The following is an 18,787-nucleotide window of genomic DNA, read 5'->3' on the forward strand; positions in this document are numbered from 1 at the left end:
ATGCATGTATCTGGTAGTGTTGCTGTGCGCTGCACAGCTGAGCTGCTTTAAAAATTGGCAAGAGTTTGGAGAACTGTGTTCAGAACGAAACTTGGTAGAATCTCTGAAAGCAAACAAATATTTCACTTAGCTTGCACTTAGAAACCATTTGAATGCTTATATGACATTGAATATTTGTCTCGTGGTTGTTTTTCTTTCTAGTATTGTGTACATTATCTCTGCTCCAGCTTCACCTGTTCTGGGATTTCTGGTGGATAAAGTAGGAAAGAATATATTTTGGGTTATGTGTGCTGTGCTGATCACATTGGCTGCTCATATGATGTTGGCATTCACCTTCTGGAACCCCTGGATTGCCATGGTAACAAAACTTTGAATATGAATAGGTTAAGGAGACTTTAATTGTTGTTTGTCCATGTAGACTTTTTTGCACAAGGGGAGGGAAAGGAGGTTAAAAGAGTAGTAAGTTGGGATCAAACGCAATATGACTTCAGCTGTCATTCAATAGGAACTAGGTTGTGAGTGCTCAAGCTCATTTCACATAAAACTCAAAGTTGGTAGTGAATGGATGCTTCTATTTCATCAGTCTGAGCTGGGTTCTAACCCAATTCCCAACGATGTACTAGTCCATTTTCTACCCAATTTGCTTTTATATCATGCCCAATACAAAGGTTTTACAGAATTTAGCCCTCTCTTCTCCCCCACCTCCCTCCCCAAACTTGTTCGATAAGAAATCTGTTGAAATTTGTTTTGATGCCTGAGGGCTTTGAAGCTGTGATTATAATGACAAAAGTATGATGTGTTGTGGAAATCAGGAGTATTGATCATACAATGTTATTTGAAGGCAGGGTGGTAGTGTGGCAAGAGAATTCACTGTCATCAGTATACAGTTGAAACTTTAAAGCTTCTGATTTTTGTCTAGATTTTCAGGCAGGGAGATAGATCTGTGCATGATACTTTTATCCATTGACTTACACTTTGCTTAACTTTACATAGTTGCCATCTCGTTAAGCATATCTCACTTGAGCAGACTAGAAAAGTCCCACTATTGTATCATTTTGAGGCTAATTTTTTTTTTAAAGGTTTTGTGTTCAAGTACAGATTTTTAAAAAAATGTATTTTTAATTTCAGTGTCTGTTGGGAATATCCTATTCTTTGCTTGCCTGCGCATTGTGGCCAATGGTGGCCTTTATTGTTCCTGAACACCAGCTGGGAACAGCTTATGGCTTGTAAGTAATACTCCGAAATTACTTCAATCTGACTGCAGATATTTGTAAGTTTAAAGTAAGCTTGCAGCATAGAGTTTAGTTACAGTGGAGGGAAATAATATTTCAAAGTGTACTTAATGTTTGGAAAAGTGGTACCTATGGCCTTTTTATTTAAGTTGAGGTCGAGTTAGAAACTCTGTCTATCCTCAAATGAAGAAATTCTGCTTCATAGTTTAAAAAAAAATGAACTTGCACTTGTTTTCTACCTGGTTGAGATACAGGAGAACTGTTGGTGCGCACAACACCTAACTGAGTTGCCAAATGCAGGAAAGGGACCGAATGGTTGAATCCCATGAGTCCTAATTTTGTACAGTAAACTTTTGTGTGGCACCTTATTAAAGGCTTTTTGAAAATCCAAATACATTACATCCATTGGTTTCCCCCCTTATCCATCTTACTAGATACACCCTCAAAAAAAATCTTAACAGACTTGTTAAACACTATTTCCCTTTCATTAATCAGTGTTGACTCTGCTTAACCATATGATTTTTCTAAGTGTCCTGTTATCATGTCCCTAATAATATTTTGCCTACTACTGATGGGCTAACTGGCCTGTAGCTCCCCGCTTTCTATCTTCCTCCTTCCTTCAGTAGCGGGGTTATGTTATCTACCTTCCAATCCTTAGGAACTGTTGTAGAACCTAAGGAATTCTGGAAGATCAAAAACAAGGCATCCACTGTTTCTGCAGCTACCTCTTTTAAAATCTTAGGATGCAGGTGTCAGATGCTGGAGATTTGTCACCACTTAGTCCATTAATTTCTCCAGTACTATTTCATTACTTATACTGGTTTCTTTAAGTTCCTCATTCTCGCGAGACCCTTGGCTCCCCATTATTTCCAGGATTTTTCTTTGTCTTTTACTGTGAAGAGATACAAAGTATGTGTTTAATGTCCCTGCCATTTCCTTATTCGCCATTATAATTTCACTTGTCTCTGCCTCTATGGAACCCAAGTTAACTTGCACTAATCTGTTCCTATTTATATACCTATATGAATGTTTACAATCTGTTTTTCATGTCTCTTGTCTATTCTCATATTCTTTCTCTTAATTTGGGGCGGCACAGTGGCGCAGTGGTTAGCACCGCAGCCTCACAGCTCCAGCGACCCGGGTTCAATTCTGGGTACTGCCTGTGTGGAGTTTGCAAGTTCTCCCTGTGTCTGCATGGGTTTCCTCCTGGTGCTCCGGTTTCCTCCCACATGCCAAAAGACTTGCAGGTTGATAGGTAAATTGGCCCTTATAAATTGCCCCTAGTATAGGTAGGTGGTAGGGAAATATAGGGACAGGTGGGGATGTGGTAGGAATATGGAATTAGTGCAGGATTGGTATAAATGGGTGGTTGATGGTCAGTACAAACTCGGTGGGCCGAAGGGACTGTTTCAGTGCTGTATCTCTTTAAAAAAAAAAAATGTCTTAGTCCTCCTTTGCTGAATTCTAAAAATCTCAGGTTTACTACTCTTTTTGGAAACATTTATTAAGCCTCTTCCTTTGATCTAATACTAGATTAAACTCCTCTTGTTAGCCATGGTTTGACCACTTTATTTGTGGGGTTTTTGTGCCTTAACGAATGTATATTCGTTGTTAGCATTATTTAAATGCTAGCCATTGCTTGTCTACTGTCATTCAATGTAGTTTCCGAGTCCACCTTAGCCAACCTGCCCCTCATACCTACATAGTTTACTTCATTCAGATTTACGACCTTAGTTTCAGATGTAACTAAGTAAGTCACTTTCAAATGCAATAGAAAATTCCATCATGTTATGGGCTCTCTTCCCTAGAAGCCCCCATACTATGAGGTTATTAATTAATCTTTCCTCATTATACAGTACTAGGCCCAAAATAGCCTGTTTCCTAGTTGGTTCTTGGACATACTGATTTAGAAAACTAGAAATCTAGAACATAGGTTCAAAAAGGTTTGGCAGATGTTCCTAAAATAATTTTGGGAGGGAAAACTTAAGAGACAAGATGAAAAGTGGATTGGATATGTCAGGAAAAAATTGATTGTGCATCCGCGTGTTGGAAAAGGACATGGACTGGCTGGACCTGAAGAGGGATGTAGAACCTGAAGTTCAGCCTTTAAGAATTTATTTTACATTCCCACTGCAGGCTTGTAGTCCCAAAGTGAAATAATGTGCTCTGCTTCTACATATCTACTTGCTTATGATTGTTGGCTTAAGGTTAGCTTGTCCCATTCTGTGATGGCTCAATTTTGGGAAGAATCATTGTTTTATTATAGATTGTAAACCAATAATGTTCCACGACTGAGTGAAAAGAGGAATCAGCTTTGCCAAGGATGTGAATGAAGGACGTTTTCTTAAATCATTCCAACATTTAATATCTGCTGCTTACTGCACTCTTAAAATTGTAATGGTGTAAAATGAGTATCTGCAGTATAACCCCATTATTAGATTTAATGAGGCATAAACCAACTAACATCACTAAAACAGATTGTCTCATCACTATTTGTGGGACCTTGGTGTGAGCAAATTGTCTGCTGTGTTTCCTCCATTACCACAGTGGCAACACTTAAAGTTGTTAAAAGCACTATATAAATCCTAGTTTGTTTGTTCTTCCTTATAATTAACATAGGTCTGATAAATAACAGGGCCATCATCCACAAAAATTGTAGCCTTTATTTTGCAGTACTTGACCTCCTGCTTGTTGTCTTTATGTTAAATATTGACCTCTACGTTTGACTTCTAATATCTTTTCTTAACCACTCTTCTTGAATATTCCATGATGAGCTCCCTCTTGTTTCATGTTTTGAGAAACTGAATTTTTCATTACTTTGAAGAATTTGAGTGTTTTTCTTTGCATAATTCAGCCGTTTGTAAACTTGTGCTGTCAATGTAATTTTATCCATTTTAATGTTAAAACATTCCATTTCAGCATGCAGTCTATACAGAATTTGGGTCTTGCTGTGATTGCAATTGCTGCAGGTGCCATTTTGGATTCCAAAGGATATCTACTTCTCGAAGTATTTTTCTGTGCTTGTCTTTGTGGTAAGTATGTATTTTCAGCTCTTTTTATTTTCTTATTTGAGATACCAGTTGAATGGCTGCTGCAGTTGATTTGAGTGAATGATAGCTAAACTTTACATGGGCAGTCTGTCTGGCAAATATACTGAAATATCAAGTTTTGGTGACTTGGAAGGAAATATTGGGGCCACATTCGTCCTCACTCTTTAAGGTGTTGAATGTTGGCTGATAACATAGAACCAATGTTTTTTTGAAAGGGCTCTTTGGAAAACAAATAATTAAAAGATGTGAAGTGGAGCCTCACTGGTCTGTTGAAAAGGGAACTTAATAATCTATTTCACTATTTACTGCCTTGGGTGTAAATATAATGTGTGGTTTGGATTACTTTGTTTCCATTTTGAACAAGGTTTGAATTAAATAGAGCTGGGCAGCGTTCTTATTGAGACATTACTGCATTTGTTTGAATGCTTGTGTCATCTTCCCCCTTGGAGGGTGGTGTCGAGAGTATTCTCCCCTCCAACCCCATCACCCTGAATAATAGTTGTTAAATGGTGGCGTTTACTTTGTTACAAAACAGAGATAAAGTATTTTGTGATGAGGAATGTAAGGGTTGTGTTATCCTAAATTGAATGCCTTTCCCTGTCTGGGTAGGGAAGCATTCCTCCCCAGAGGCTAGTAGCATTCTAACCAAGATCATTGTTTTCTTTAAACCCCACTCTGTGATGGTGTCTTTTTGAACTTGTCAGTTTTTTAGTGTATTCTCTGATAGTTACATTGAGTGCTTTAACATGGAATCAAAATCTATAATGTTAGTATTCATGTTTTTCAGTTAATTGGCACCCAAACAAAGACCAGAAATATAAATTCTGATGGCCTCTGATATATTCTTTACACAGCAATGAAACTTTAGCAGACACCTATTAAAAGCTTAATCCCTTAACTAAATTTGCCTGTAAGTTTTGTTCATTTTAGTTCAATGTGGTGTATTTGTCAGAGTCCAACTATAGTTTTTGTTTTTATCTTCCAGTGGCACTTATAGCTGTTGTAGTGCTCTACTTTGTGGATTTGTTATCAGGTATGAACATCCAATGAAATATTTCTTACCTCACATTCAAAAGTGTCTCAGACATTGTTAATAATCTTTGTTTTAAACCTCTTGGAAGGTGACCTCAATATGACTGCATGGGAGCGTTCAAAACTCCAAGCTGTTGCTGCAGCAGAGTAAGTACCCTTATTTGGATGGAGAGGTCGAGGAGTTAAAAATAAGATCTATGAGTGTATAGGAGTGGGAGATTAATAATAGAGAAAATTTGGTGAAGAACATTGGTAATAGATTCGGTTTCAAAGTGAAGGCAGCAGTTAACTATTTTGAGAGTTTGTCTGCGTTGCCTACTGCCAATTAAAATATTTGGATATCTGAATTCTGTGAACAACTGGCTTTGTGGGGGGGAGAAAGACTAGATAAAGAAAGCATTGCAGATCAACATTAATGTTTTTAATAGCCCAAACTTCCAGTCATTTATATTTTTAGGAAATGGTATTTGAAATGTAATTCAGTATGAAAACCATTTTCTGACTTTGCTTACCCATACACTAAAGTAGCTGTGTTTCCCTGCATTGTGAATCTTCGCTCTTCCCTTACATTTATGAACTGAGAAACCTTTAATATGGATCCTGTGACGAGAGACAATGAATCGATGCATTATTTGTTAAAATAGATAGTCCACAAAAACTTAATAACTTGTAAATTATTTTAGCACTGCTGAAGTACTGTAGTGTGTCTTCTTTGGCCTCCTTGTCTCGAGAGACAATGGGTAAGCGCCTGGAGGTGGTCAGTGGTGTGTGGAGCAGCGCCTGGAGTGGCTATAAAGGCCAATTCTAGAGTGACAGACTCTTCCACAGGTGCTGCAGAAAAATTTGTTTGTCGGGGCTGTTATACTGTTGGCTCGCTCCTTGCGCCTCTCTTTTTTCCTGCCAACTGCTAAGTCTCTTCGACTCGCCACACTTTAGCCCCACCTTTATGGCTGCCCGCCAGCTCTGGCGAACGCTGGCAACTGACTGTAGTGTGTAGTATTTGCATAAGAGCCATAAATGGGCAAACATCTTTGATCTAATTTTACAAAGCTTCCACTGTGGGCATTTCTAGTTTTCTATGTATTCTATTTAGCTGTAGCAAATGCTGTGACATCCAGGGACAAAATAAAAATTCTCCCCAAATTAGTGATCGATATTTGCTCACCCTTTTGGAAATAGTTTCATGACTTTAGGCGTGAGCAGGATTGGATATGGAAGGTATATTCTGTGCATAAAATGCAGTTACAATCTTAAAATAATAAATATGCTTTTAATACTTAATAAAAAGACCAAACAAGTGTGTGATGTGGGGCACATAAATGCCAGCACCATATCCGTTAATTTGATTTTGATTAGATTAGAGATACAGCACTGAAACAGGCCCTTCGGCCCACCGAGACTGTGCCGAACATCAACCACCCTTTTATACTAATCCTACACTAATCCCATATTCCTACCAAACATCCCCACCTGTCCCTATATTTCCCTACCACCTACCTATACTAGTGACAATTTATAATGGCCAATTTACCTATCAACCTGCAAGTCTTTTGGCTTGTGGGAGGAAACCGGAGCACCCGGAGAAAACCCACGCAGACACAGGGAGAACTTGCAAACTCCACACAGGCAGTACCCGGAATCGAACCCGGGTCCTTGGAGCTGTGAGGCTGCGGTGCTAACCACTGCGCCACTGTGCCGCCCTGAAGAATTTGAATTCTTCATTTGGCATTATTCAATAAAAAGAATCTAATCTGGGCAAAATCACCAAGAAACATTGGCCTGTTGAGAACTTTGACATGCTTAGTGACACTGTCCTAGTTAGCTGTGTCTGTTTAGCTCCATTTTGGACTCCTCGGGCATCTTTTACATGTCAATGGCAGCAATCTCAGCTGTAGGTCAGTGCACTGGAATGTTTGAGTTCTATAATGTATGGTTAGTTCTACCATAGCCCTCGAATTTGGTAACCAAAAGCACATGGAAAGGGATATTTGAAAAGGTAAGTGCCACCAATGATTCTTTAGACTCTGTTTAGGATAGTGTATGGTTTCTTTGGAAGAACTATTATTTGAACCCCTCTCCTGAATACAGGGTTATATGGTATTCTCTTCTATAGTGTTGAATTATTTGATTCTATAAGGCTGCAGAGAAAATGTACTGAAAACTGCAAGTATCCATAGTGCTAGAAGCCCAATGAGATTGGCAGTTTGATTCCTAATACTGCCAACTACTCTTGTCTTGACTGGCAAAATGAGGCATCACAGTAAGGGTACTGGCTCCATCTTAGAATGGTGGCATGCACTGACTGAATTGTACCTCCTACCTGCTGATCAGAATAGAACAGTGGCTGTGGAAAAGCCTATTATCCATAGTGTTCCACTCTCCTGCTTTACTGCAATTATATGGCTGCCAGATAGTATTTTTGGAGAATTGTGTATAATGAATGTTAGGATATTTTTGTAGTTAAAAATATAATGGTTGGCTAAAACTGTTACTCAGGAAAATGTCAGTGTTAACTCTCCATGTGTTTCGGTTATTTTAGTGACTTTCTTGATGGGATTCAATCCAGTATTATAACATTAAACTTACTGTGGAAGCAACGAGATTTTGCAAAACATATTGCAATGAAGGGATTCGTTCAAAATTTACCCAAATTGACTCATGTTTTGTTCCTAATTTTATTGCACATATCCTTGGGCTTATTTCTGTGCAACTGTATTTAAGCAATGAATTTCACTGATATCAATCCGGAGGATGAAAACAACTTTCCCCTTTTTTTTTTAAAACAGCAAAATTATGTGATAGAACAGTAAAACACTGCATATATTTTCAAATCTCAAATTATATATTGAGAAATGTTCATTGTAAAAGCAGTATTCACTTTGCTTGCTTTTATTTGCTCTTATGTGTAACTCCAGCTATGCAAGTACTTTCTTGTTTAAGCTTTTTGCTTGTCGATAACTCTTCTGTCTAAACTATCCTGGTCAAAAGATTAAGCAGCAATCTATTATGTTCTTGACATATGGTATAAACCGTATTCTAATTTACATCAGCATAGTCCCCTATGGGTATCTGGAATTGAATGACTCTCTGTTACCTGCATGATGGGATGTAGTATAAGAAACCCAAGTTCTGAATTGTACTAAGTGCTTTTCAGAAATCCAAATTTGAGCATAAATGTTGTGAAGATGTTAACTGTAATCTTTCATATTGGTTTTTGTTTTATTATCCTGGGTGCTGCTGCTAAATAGCATAGTCAGGGGTTATTTGGAATTGAGGAAAGAAGACTATTAACAACTTTGCACTTCTGGGCTAAACCACTGCTTATAATATTTACTTCCTATTCCCACGGTACTGGGACAAAACTAATGGGCTATAGTTAAGGAATGCTGTACTTCTGCTTCAGGCATTGATGGTGTAAACTTGCTTAGAATTTTTCATTACAGAAAAATGTAATGAAACCTCTATCTGTGAGAAGATTGGTTTCAAAATCTGATTGGACTTCCTTATTCTAACTCCTCCTTTTAAGTCTCCCGATCTGATAGATCAACTGCTGCAAGGCAAGCTGTTCATTGCCTCTATCAATGCCAGCAGCTGAGAGATGTTTATCAGTAGCTTGATGAATTGTGCTCCAATTCTCTTTTTGCCACCACACGGCCCATGGTTTTGTTGCAAAGGTTGGCAAGTCAGCTATGGTGACCTGCAAGCACAAACCAAATCTGGGATAACCTATTGGAGCTTCTAATGTGCTGTGATACTGTGGTACCAGCTTTCACCATCACCCTTCAAGTTTAATCTGATTCAGTAATGGCATAGTTTAAATATTTACTGTATGCCAACCACTGAGAAGCGGCTTGCAGATAACCTTGTTTATCCTGTTTCTAATATTTAGTGCAGTCAATGCTTTTTTTTTATGGGCAAGGATTGTTCATCCTGCTTCTTGCTTAGCATTTTTCACAAGTTCCTCTTTTTCTGCATCTGAATTCAATGACTTTTTACTGACCAAACATTAACTTTTTTGAAAGGATTTGAAAAAATTATGATTGATCAAAATCCTAGTTCAGAGATGTTTTTTGCTTTGAGGTCTGAAACAGTTGCTTGATTCTGATTGGTCAAGTTGGCCTTGAAGTTTCTTTACTTATAGATTGTGATGGCATGCAGCTTTACCAAGGTGCTTTTCTGTTTAAAAGCTTGATGTACTGCGTTGCTTTGATTTTTTTATTTTAAAGTTTCTAACTTCTGTTATCTGTCGGGACATGCTGCAGTTGGTGATGCATAAAACTTCAGAAAATTAATCTGTTAAAATGTTTTGCAAGTATTCTATTGTTGGACATATCTTTGCAAAGGATTGAAGAAAATTGAGTTGTAGAGTTGCATTTATGATTGAGATAATTGACATTAATGAGCTACAATCCTGAAGTTGCTGAACTACATGAGTTTAGACTCGCCACTCTAATCCTCGATTATTATAGCCAAATAGTATGTAGGTTGTTGCAAACAATAAGCAGATAAAATGTCAGATTATTAACTTTGTGGAATTGTTATATAGGTTATATTTCTTGTAAGTTTTAATTCCATTTTCCTATGATAGACAAGTTTTTTGTTTACTCATTAGGAACTGGCCAAGTATTTGCATAAGGGTCTGGAAAGTATCTGTTCCTTTTTAAGGCATTTTGAGACAGTATGTTTAGTTTAGTTTAGAGATACAGCACTGAAACAGGCCCTTCGGCCCACTGAGTCTGTGCCGACCATCAACCACCCATTTATACTAATCCAACACTAATTCCATATTCCTACCACATCCCCACCTGTCCCTATATTTCCCTACCACCTACCTACCTATACTAGGGGCAATTTACAACGGCCAATTAACCTATCAACCTGCAAGTCTTTGGCATGTGGGAGGAAACCGGAGCACCCGGAGGAAACCCACGCAGACACAGGGAGAACTTGCAAACTCCACACAGGCAGTACCCAGAATTGAACCCGGGTCGCTGGAGCTGTGAGGCTGCGGTGCTAACCACTGCGCCATTGTATGGGAACCTTTGTCCCACACCATCACCCATGCTACACCTGACCCTGGGGAGTACTTGCTGTAAAAAGATTATATTTCATAGTCCTGATCTTTCATTGTGATTGTTTACTATAATTTCTGGGTAACTTGAAAAATAGTTTTCCTGAAAAAAAAAGCTAGTAGGGAATCCAGTGATGACTTTTGGCAGCTTCACAGAATTAGGCAATTTGAGCAAATTGGAAAGGAGAGGAAAAACATTTTCTGCCCACAATAAAGCACTGAAAGTACAAAGTATTATAAACTGAGTAGAAAGGAAGTTATCTGCAAGCCATTTCTCAGTGAGTGGTGTACATGATCTCAAATTCTCTCAAACTATACTTTTGCTAAATATCAGGTTAAACCTGGTGGGTGTGCCTAACATTAAAAAGTTGATAACTTTCCCACAATTTGGAGTGGAAGGAAAAACTTTGGATACAGCTTTTTAAAAATATGATAATGGAGGGCCCCTAGGAACAGAACAGAAGAAGCAAAAGAACCAGAACAAGGAAGTACCCTGTAGAAAGGGACACAAAATTTAGAAAATGAGAGTGTCAGGCATTTTATTCGACATTTCCACACAAATTAATGTTCTGTCATTTTCAATTCTGTGTAGTCACATTAAACTCCTTAACAGCTGGGAGTTGAACTCTGCAGAACAGACTTTTCCATCAGGTTTTAAATTTTAGAGCTGGGGAAATGTGACACATTTAGATTAGATTAGATTAGATTATGTTGAGGATTGCAAAAGAACGGAGTTTCAAATGATAATCACAAATTAAAGAATAGCTGCAAATATTCTGGAGCTCAGTTGATCTTGAACCTTGCGCTCTTTGGCAATTGTTGGGAACTGCATTGGGTGTTTGAAGGTTGCCATACGGTATTTTTCTCATTTTCAGTATTGCAAGGGTAACTTCAGTCTTCAGTTTCCATTTTTTGTTGCATCAGTAAAATGTCAGTGTTAATGTTTCCACTCTCCTCGTACCCATTATTGTATTGGTTGTTTTAGTCAGGTGTAGAGTGACTTAGATGCAGGGAAAGCTTCCTCTGTAGTGTTCTAACATATTGTCTTCAGGGAATATTATGGGGAAAGATCAAGCACAAATGCTTTTTTTTAAGACTCCTCCAGTTCTTATGGCAAAAATAAAAATGCAAAATTCAATTTAATTTGCAAGCCACCAACAACTGTCCCACTTGTTGGGATGATAAATAAACTCATCCTATTACACTCGGGTTCAGCACTGAATTGAGGAGTTAAGTGAAGCCTTTTATTTATGACCTCATTTTTTCAATGTTTAGCACTCCCATGTCAATTGAGAGCATCATAAAACTCTCAATGTGTAGGATGTTTAATGACCCCCTTGCTGATACATGGGCCTACTATTCATTAGTTGTAAAGTATCCAACATGAGTTTTCAAATTGCTATGTGGAAATGGCTAAGATGTCAATCAGCTTTTGGCCCTACTTCTAGACCATCTTCCATCAACTTTCTTGGCCTGCCTTTTTTGGAATTCAAATGGAATTCCTACATTTCCATTGCTAAAGCTGTTGCTAAAAAGCTTGATTTGCTCTTTTGTGCCGCACAATTCTTTTTTCAGAATCTGTTAGATGATTGTTCCTATTTCGGGGAGGCTCATCTTGCACTTAGGTTTGGATACAAAACGAGGCTAGTCTTCCCTCTTTACTGTGACATTTCTTGTCTTTATTGAGACTGTATCCCTAGAGTTCCTAATCTGCAAAGACATGGGGGGTGAAATTCAATCAGTCCAAAATGGCAGTGAGGTTGGCAGACTGAATGCTGTAAATGCTGTTTTGTGCCAGCCTGAGCCAGAGCCAAATTTGGCTTATCTCATTTAAAAACTGCCAGCAAACTGTGTTCCCCAAAAAGGTGGCCAGCTGTAGCTCAATGGGATATCGACTGGCTCCTGCATAGAGCCGGCTGGCAGGTTGGATCTAGGCAGATTCTCAAATGCACTGGCAATAGACCACTGTTGTTTTGTGGGCCTAGCAGGAACATTCCTGCATCTCTCGGGCTCACAAAAATTAAAACTGAATGTTACTATGGCCATTTTTTGATCAGCCTCCTGTGACCCCTTTATGGATGGCCGGTTAGGCCACTTGAAACCTAGACAACTGGATGGGATATGCATAGCACAGGCTCTGCCCACTTGTACCTGAATTTCAAATGCAGGGTCCTTCAGAAGTATATTTAAGGAGCCTATCATTGGTCGTGTGGGCACTCTGGGCGATTGGAGGTCACCTGGCTTATGACGTCAAGTGCAACTTTGCTCCGGATCGGCCGCAACAGATTGCAACATGAAATTTGGAGGCCTAACGTCCATTTTATGGGTGCAAAAACGGGTGGCAAAAGTTTAAATTTTCTTAACACTACGTATTCTTTTTCTCATCCCTATATTTCCACGGTTTTGTATTCGAGGCTTGCCATGCAGTCTCTGATTCCAACTTGTTCTTAGACTCTAACTAGGACACCTTAACTTTCTTAAGCCTTTCCTTTCTATTCAGGTTTTACTTGTGTTTTATTTTCTACTTTAGTATTATCCTACACTATGGCCCATGGCTTTTCATCTTCATTTTTCAAATTAAGTATCCCTTCACCTTTCCACACAACATCTAACTTTGTATCTTTATGAATGACATAGACTGTGTTACGGATATACATTTATTTGGAACTGGCTTGGTACTTTTCGCTTAGGATCTTCAGTTAGACTTATTTTCTCCAATATCTTGCTGGATTTTTTTTTTTAAAGCTCCAATCCTTGAAATGAAAAGACAGCATGATCACCTATTAAATCATCCAGAGCCACCTTTTTAAATTTCTACAATTTAAGTAAATCCAACTGTGAATCATGATCTGACCTCGTTTGCTAGGCCTTTTGAAACTGAATAGTTTCTTATTCTTCTGTTTCTCTTTCACTGAGATAAATATTGCTGCATAATCACTTCAAATCCAGACAGAATCAATCATGCTGTGCACATGGGATTGTTAAAACTGCTGTGCAATGCCACTGTCGGTGATTTTCTCAGCTGTTTTCTTCTTTTAATGTCGGCTTTTGGACATGTGCAAACTTTAACAGATCTAATCACAGGAATTAATGGTCTTTACCATTTAAAATTATACTGCTTTAACAAAGTCTAACACTGTGATTAGCTGTAATAACTTGTAGCACAGAACAACAGTTTGTTTAACTGGAATGGAAACCCATGAGTGGTCATTTTAGTGTTCGTAATTCCATGCAGCTGAATTCAAAACAGTAACTTTCAACACAATTTTTTACAGATGAGAATTAGGACTAGCAGCCCTCGGCCAGAAGTACACAACTTTTCAGCACCAAAACGTCAACTTGAAGAATATATTTAATATACTTTCAGATTTTGGAAGAGGGGGAGAAAAGTACTTACATTTATTGAACACCACCAATAATTTGGTTTCAATCAGTTGTAATTTTCTCAAATGGGTTTCAAAGACTGAGTATTAAAGTATGTCATTATGATATTTTAGGTGATTGTCAAATGTTTTTGGTATATTTTCTCACCTTTAAACGGAAGCTATGAGTTGATGCCTGCTTAGAATTTTTTTTAATGGTTGTGAAATGGTGCATCTAACATTTGTGTTAGTATTCCGTGAATGGGTAAGTTTTCCAATTTTAATCTTATACTTGTAATCTCTTACTTGGCATTGATTTTGGCTTGTGTGCTAATACTGATGAACGCTGGATCATACTGGAAGCTGTATGTAGTGTCACAGCCTGATATCAAACTTCAAAATAATATTGCTTAAAAAGGAGTTAGCTGCTTACCACAAAAACCATGCATAATGTCTTCCAAAACCAATTAATAGCAAATTAATTTTATAAATGATGGATGATTTCAGTGAAACAATTATAATGGCTGAGAGGGTAATACATTGTAAAAAAATCACTTCCTGTCCGCAGCAATACTTTTGTACTTGACTTATGCATTACAATGTACTTATCTAATGCAAGACTGCTAGCCAGTCCATTTTATAATTACTGTTTGACTGCAAGTTAGTTTCTATTTGATAAGCAAGTAGAACTGATTTTTTTTTATTTCTTTGAAGAATCAAGGTACTCTTTTAACTAAAAATGGAACTTAAACTGGTTGACAAAATCATGTGCGCTAAATGCTCTTTGTGAAAGGTTTTGTATGTTAAACTGAGCTAACAGTTCACTAACAAATAAATGGAAACGTATCGTTTTACTTAGTGTCCTTTTTTAGTTAACAAAAAAAGCCACCTAAAATTCTGCTTGTGTTTTGCTGAAATTTTATCCCTAAACTTTTATTTTAATACTTGATACCGGAGTGTCCAAGCTTTTGGTTTTGTGGGTCACAAGTACATACTACAAGTTCTTGGCTATGGATAATGTTTTAATCCATGTTCTCGTTAAAGTATATATTTTGATAGAAGCAGATCTTGGATTTATCTACCAGTGAAAGCAGTTTCCAAACCTCCATGCACAATTTGGAGGAGAAGCCAGTGAATAAGGAATATAAGTGCAAATAGGGCAGTTACCTGGACTTTGGGTGCTGCAAGTGGTCGAAGGGATGCAGGTTGGACACTCCTACTTAGTAACTGCACCTTTAGTTTAAAAAAAAACTAGCGATCTCTACTGATGACATCTTTAAAATAAACTTTGTTAGCTACTTGCCATTTGTTTTGTTCAAAGCCTGACACATTGATAAATTTGTTGTAATGATTTATTTTTATTTTACAGGGCTGAGAAGGAGGAACGCATTCGTCAACAGCAAGTGGAGGACTTTGCTAGAATTCAGCCAATGAGTGCTTTTGCAGTAAGGAACAGATACCTTTCCAGACTTGGTGCACAAGTAAGGGAACCATACGCTGTTATAAAATAAACTGAGAAAAATAGACTCTCCATTATAAAATTGCATTGAGATCTCATCAGATGTAAAGGAGTAGTAAAAGTTGCACAGTGATCACCTTTAATATGATTGTGCAATGGTAGCTTGAATATTTGGCACAGAAACCCAGAAATGAACAGATGTCATAAACAGGCAGCTAGTGACTTACTGTACCCCAGTTGGTTCTGCTGAATGAGCATTCATTGTCCAGGATTAGTTTAAAGAGACTGATCGTATTTTTAATACTGTCTGTCTAGAATTTAATTATTTGATTTTCAAATCACGTACTGCTATTTTGCTTTCTGAATAGTATTTTGCTTTGTGCAGTTGGCAGCATTCCTAGTTTGATGTCGCGGCTAGTACTGAAAGATTTGTCTATTTTTATTTTTTTAATTAATTTGCGATGAAATGTGTTGCTTGCAAGATATGGAGAGATCTTTCCACGTGTTATTTTTGCTTCTCTTGCAGTTACCAGAACATTACAGCGTCCATGTATCTGCACTGGCATATAGGAGTATACTCAAATAACTTGAACATGCACACTGAGGGAAAATAGCGACCTTTTAATTTTCATAAATCTGAAGCTGGTGAAAATACACTGGCAGATATGTTGCAGTACTTCTCTAATGGAAGAATCATGAATACACTATCACATAAAGGCATTTGTTTTGTACATGCTGTTTTCTACCTGAAGAAAGATAAAGTTTTCAATATATGTTAAGTATTTTATTTGTATAATAACCAATGTTTTACTTGAATTGGTACATGAGAAGTTCAGAAATTTGAACAATCCAAAAATGTCTGTGCCTCAACAAACTTTAAGCTCTGGGAAATTCCAAAGTGTTTTTTGGATAATGTACACTTTCATAAATTTTGGCTTTGTAACTTGGACTGAAACCATTGTTAAAGCTGTAATGGAACAATTCTTAATTTTTTGAGCAAAGATACAAATGATCAGTCTTCCAGCATGTTTTATCAACATGCCCAAGAATTGCACATTCATTGTAAATGGCCTTTCTGTATTGAATAAAGTGTTTTTATAAAATGTAATTCTTTAGGCATGGCTTCGTTACTGCTAGAAAAGGGCACCTGGTTGTATTTAATTATAGTGTTATACACTGCACATTGGATTAATTTGCCCTCCTTCAAGCGTGGGCCAAAGGACATAGCAGTAATACCATGAGGGTCTTGAAGTCGAGGATTTTAAATTTGGTATGGTGGCTGCAAATCAGCAAGACTGTGGCTAATGAGCAAGTGTGGGGCAGGATACTGGTGGCTATGTTTTGAACAAGTTGTAGTTTTTGGAGGGTGAAGCAAGGAGGACATTGGAGTCAAGTCTAGATATGAATAAACCTTTCAGCAGGGTTGCCACAGTTTTGCCCCTTAGGGGACAGCCTATAAGTAGGTTAGTGGAGGATAGATTATTGAAGAAGATTAGACATAATGATGAAGCAACAGGATGAGAAGGCATTGCTGATTGTGTTTGAATAGGTAGGAATGAAACCATGCAAGGACGATTCTAGAGAGTTGGACAGGCAGACAAGGATGGCTAGTCTACTATCTAAAATGCTGTGGAGAGATTGAGGACGGAGGAGTAGTTTGCCAGAGTCATGGTCATAAAGGAAATAATTCATGTTTTTGCCTCAAGCCAATTCCGTGTTGTGAAAAATATAGAAGCCAGGCTGAAGTTGTTTTGAGAGAGATGGTTATGGAGTTTGGATTTTTGACCCTAAGAGGAAAGGGAGCATGGTGATGAGGTGGTGTTCAGAAAGGGTCCAGGGAGGGATTTTTGAGGAGCGGCTGACAACTCTCATTTTGGGAAGAAGGAGCCATGAAACCATTTGGGCTTTTATTGGGACCAGGAAGGACAGTTGAGTTGATAAGTTGTGGAGGAGAGAAGGATACTTAAGTGATCAGGTGTGGAGTGGAATAAGAGCAGGAATTTTTTTTAAATGTTTTATGCGATGTGGGCATTGCTGGCAAGGCCAGCATTTGTTGCCTATCCCTAAATGCTCTTGAGAATGTGATGGTGATCTGCAGCCTTGAGCCACTGCAGTCCATGTGGTGCGGATACATCCACAGTGCTGTTAGGAAGGTAGTTCCAGGAATTTGATTCAACAATTGTGAAGGAACAATGATGTATTTCCAAGTCAGGATGGTGTGTGACTTGGAGGGGAACTTGCAGGTGGTGGTGTTCCTATGCGTCTGCTGTCCTTGTCCTTCTAAGTGGAGAGGTCGTGGGTTTGGAAGGTGCTGTCGGAGGCGTGGTGAGTTGCTGCAGTGCATCTTGTACATTGTACACACTGCTTGGGTCCCATAGAGAAGAGATGAGGGTGAAATTGCACAATGATGGCACAAAACTACAGTCGAAGCAGACAGGAGGGAAGGAAGGGGGAATAATAGCAGAGGCAGCTACATAGTGCCAGTCTTTGAGACAAATAATTCTTTTCTCGTCACGCTTGAAGGTGAGGGGAAAATAGTTTGAGGAGGCAGTTAATTATGGGGAAAAGGAGCTTGGGTTGCTCTGCCACCCCCCCCCCCCCCCCCCCCTCCCAGGATGACCCTAGTAATAGGTGGTTTTGGCTACAGGGGACAAAGCATGGTAAAGCTTAAAATAGTTAAGCCAAATCTGGTGATGGATGACTGGATATATGCCAAGTGTCCTTGAGTTAATAGTCCTCTGATTTGTGCGGAAACAAGGTGGAGAAAACACCATGGAACGGCTGGGGTAGGAAACTTGGAGAAATTCAGTGCACGCAAGCAAGTTGAAGGCAGAAGTGAGGGAACTTTTAAATAGGTCCACTACGTCACCACTTTGTGATGGACAGAAGGCCAAAGATTAGGGTCATTTTAGTTTTAATTAATGAGTGAGCATTACCCCTGAAATAATCAAGAGTGCCAAGCCTGCTATACTCTCAGCACTACATGAACTGCTATGCCTGTGCTGGGACGAGGGAGCAGTACCCCAGGACATGCGCGATGCCAACATCATCACCCTCTATAAAAACAAAGGTGACCGCGGTGACTGCAACAACTACCGTGGAATCTCCCTGCTCAGCATAGTGGGGAAAGTCTTTGCTCGAGTCGCTCTGAACAGGCTCCAGAAGCTGGCCGAGCGCGTCTACCCTGAGGCACAGTGTGGCTTTCGTGCAGAGAGATCGACTATTGACATGCTGTTCTCCCTTCGTCAGATACAGGAGAAATGCCGTGAACAACAGATGCCCCTCTACATTGCTTTCATTGATCTCACCAAAGCCTTTGACCTCGTCAGCAGACGTGGTCTCTTCAGACTACTAGAAAAGATCGGATGTCCACCAAAGCTACTAAGTATCATCACCTCATTCCATGACAATATGAAAGGCACAATTCAACATGGTGGCTCCTCATCAGAGCCCTTTCCTATCCTGAGTGGTGTGAAACAGGGCTGTGTTCTCGCACCCACACTTTTTGGGATTTTCTTCTCCCTGCTGCTTTCACATGCGTTCAAATCCTCTGAAGAAGGAATTTTCCTCCACACAAGATC

General features: G+C 38.8%; 1 protein-coding gene across 4 annotated transcripts in view; it reads left to right on the forward strand.

Annotated features, from left to right (window-relative positions):
- The window catches only part of mfsd1 (major facilitator superfamily domain containing 1), a 63,810-nt gene extending 47,496 nt beyond the window's left edge, over positions 1–16,314 (forward strand). For 2 of the 4 annotated variants that reach the window (XM_068042153.1, XM_068042155.1), the window contains 7 exons: positions 202–358; positions 1,129–1,226; positions 4,152–4,264; positions 5,268–5,315; positions 5,404–5,461; positions 15,117–15,228; positions 15,733–16,314. In XM_068042153.1, the coding sequence (XP_067898254.1) occupies positions 202–358; positions 1,129–1,226; positions 4,152–4,264; positions 5,268–5,315; positions 5,404–5,461; positions 15,117–15,228; positions 15,733–15,792 (646 nt within the window). In that variant the 3' untranslated portion in view covers positions 15,793–16,314. Of the gene's footprint in view, positions 1–201; positions 359–1,128; positions 1,227–4,151; positions 4,265–5,267; positions 5,316–5,403; positions 5,462–13,660; positions 14,602–15,116; positions 15,229–15,732 lie in introns of those variants that run through there. The other 2 variants (XR_010975961.1, XM_068042154.1) reach the window with 2 other exon arrangements.
- Positions 16,315–18,787: the final 2,473 nt, after the last annotated feature.

This window comes from Heterodontus francisci, chromosome 11, assembly GCF_036365525.1.
Source record: "Heterodontus francisci isolate sHetFra1 chromosome 11, sHetFra1.hap1, whole genome shotgun sequence".
NCBI classification, from domain to species: Eukaryota; Metazoa; Chordata; class Chondrichthyes; order Heterodontiformes; family Heterodontidae; genus Heterodontus; species Heterodontus francisci.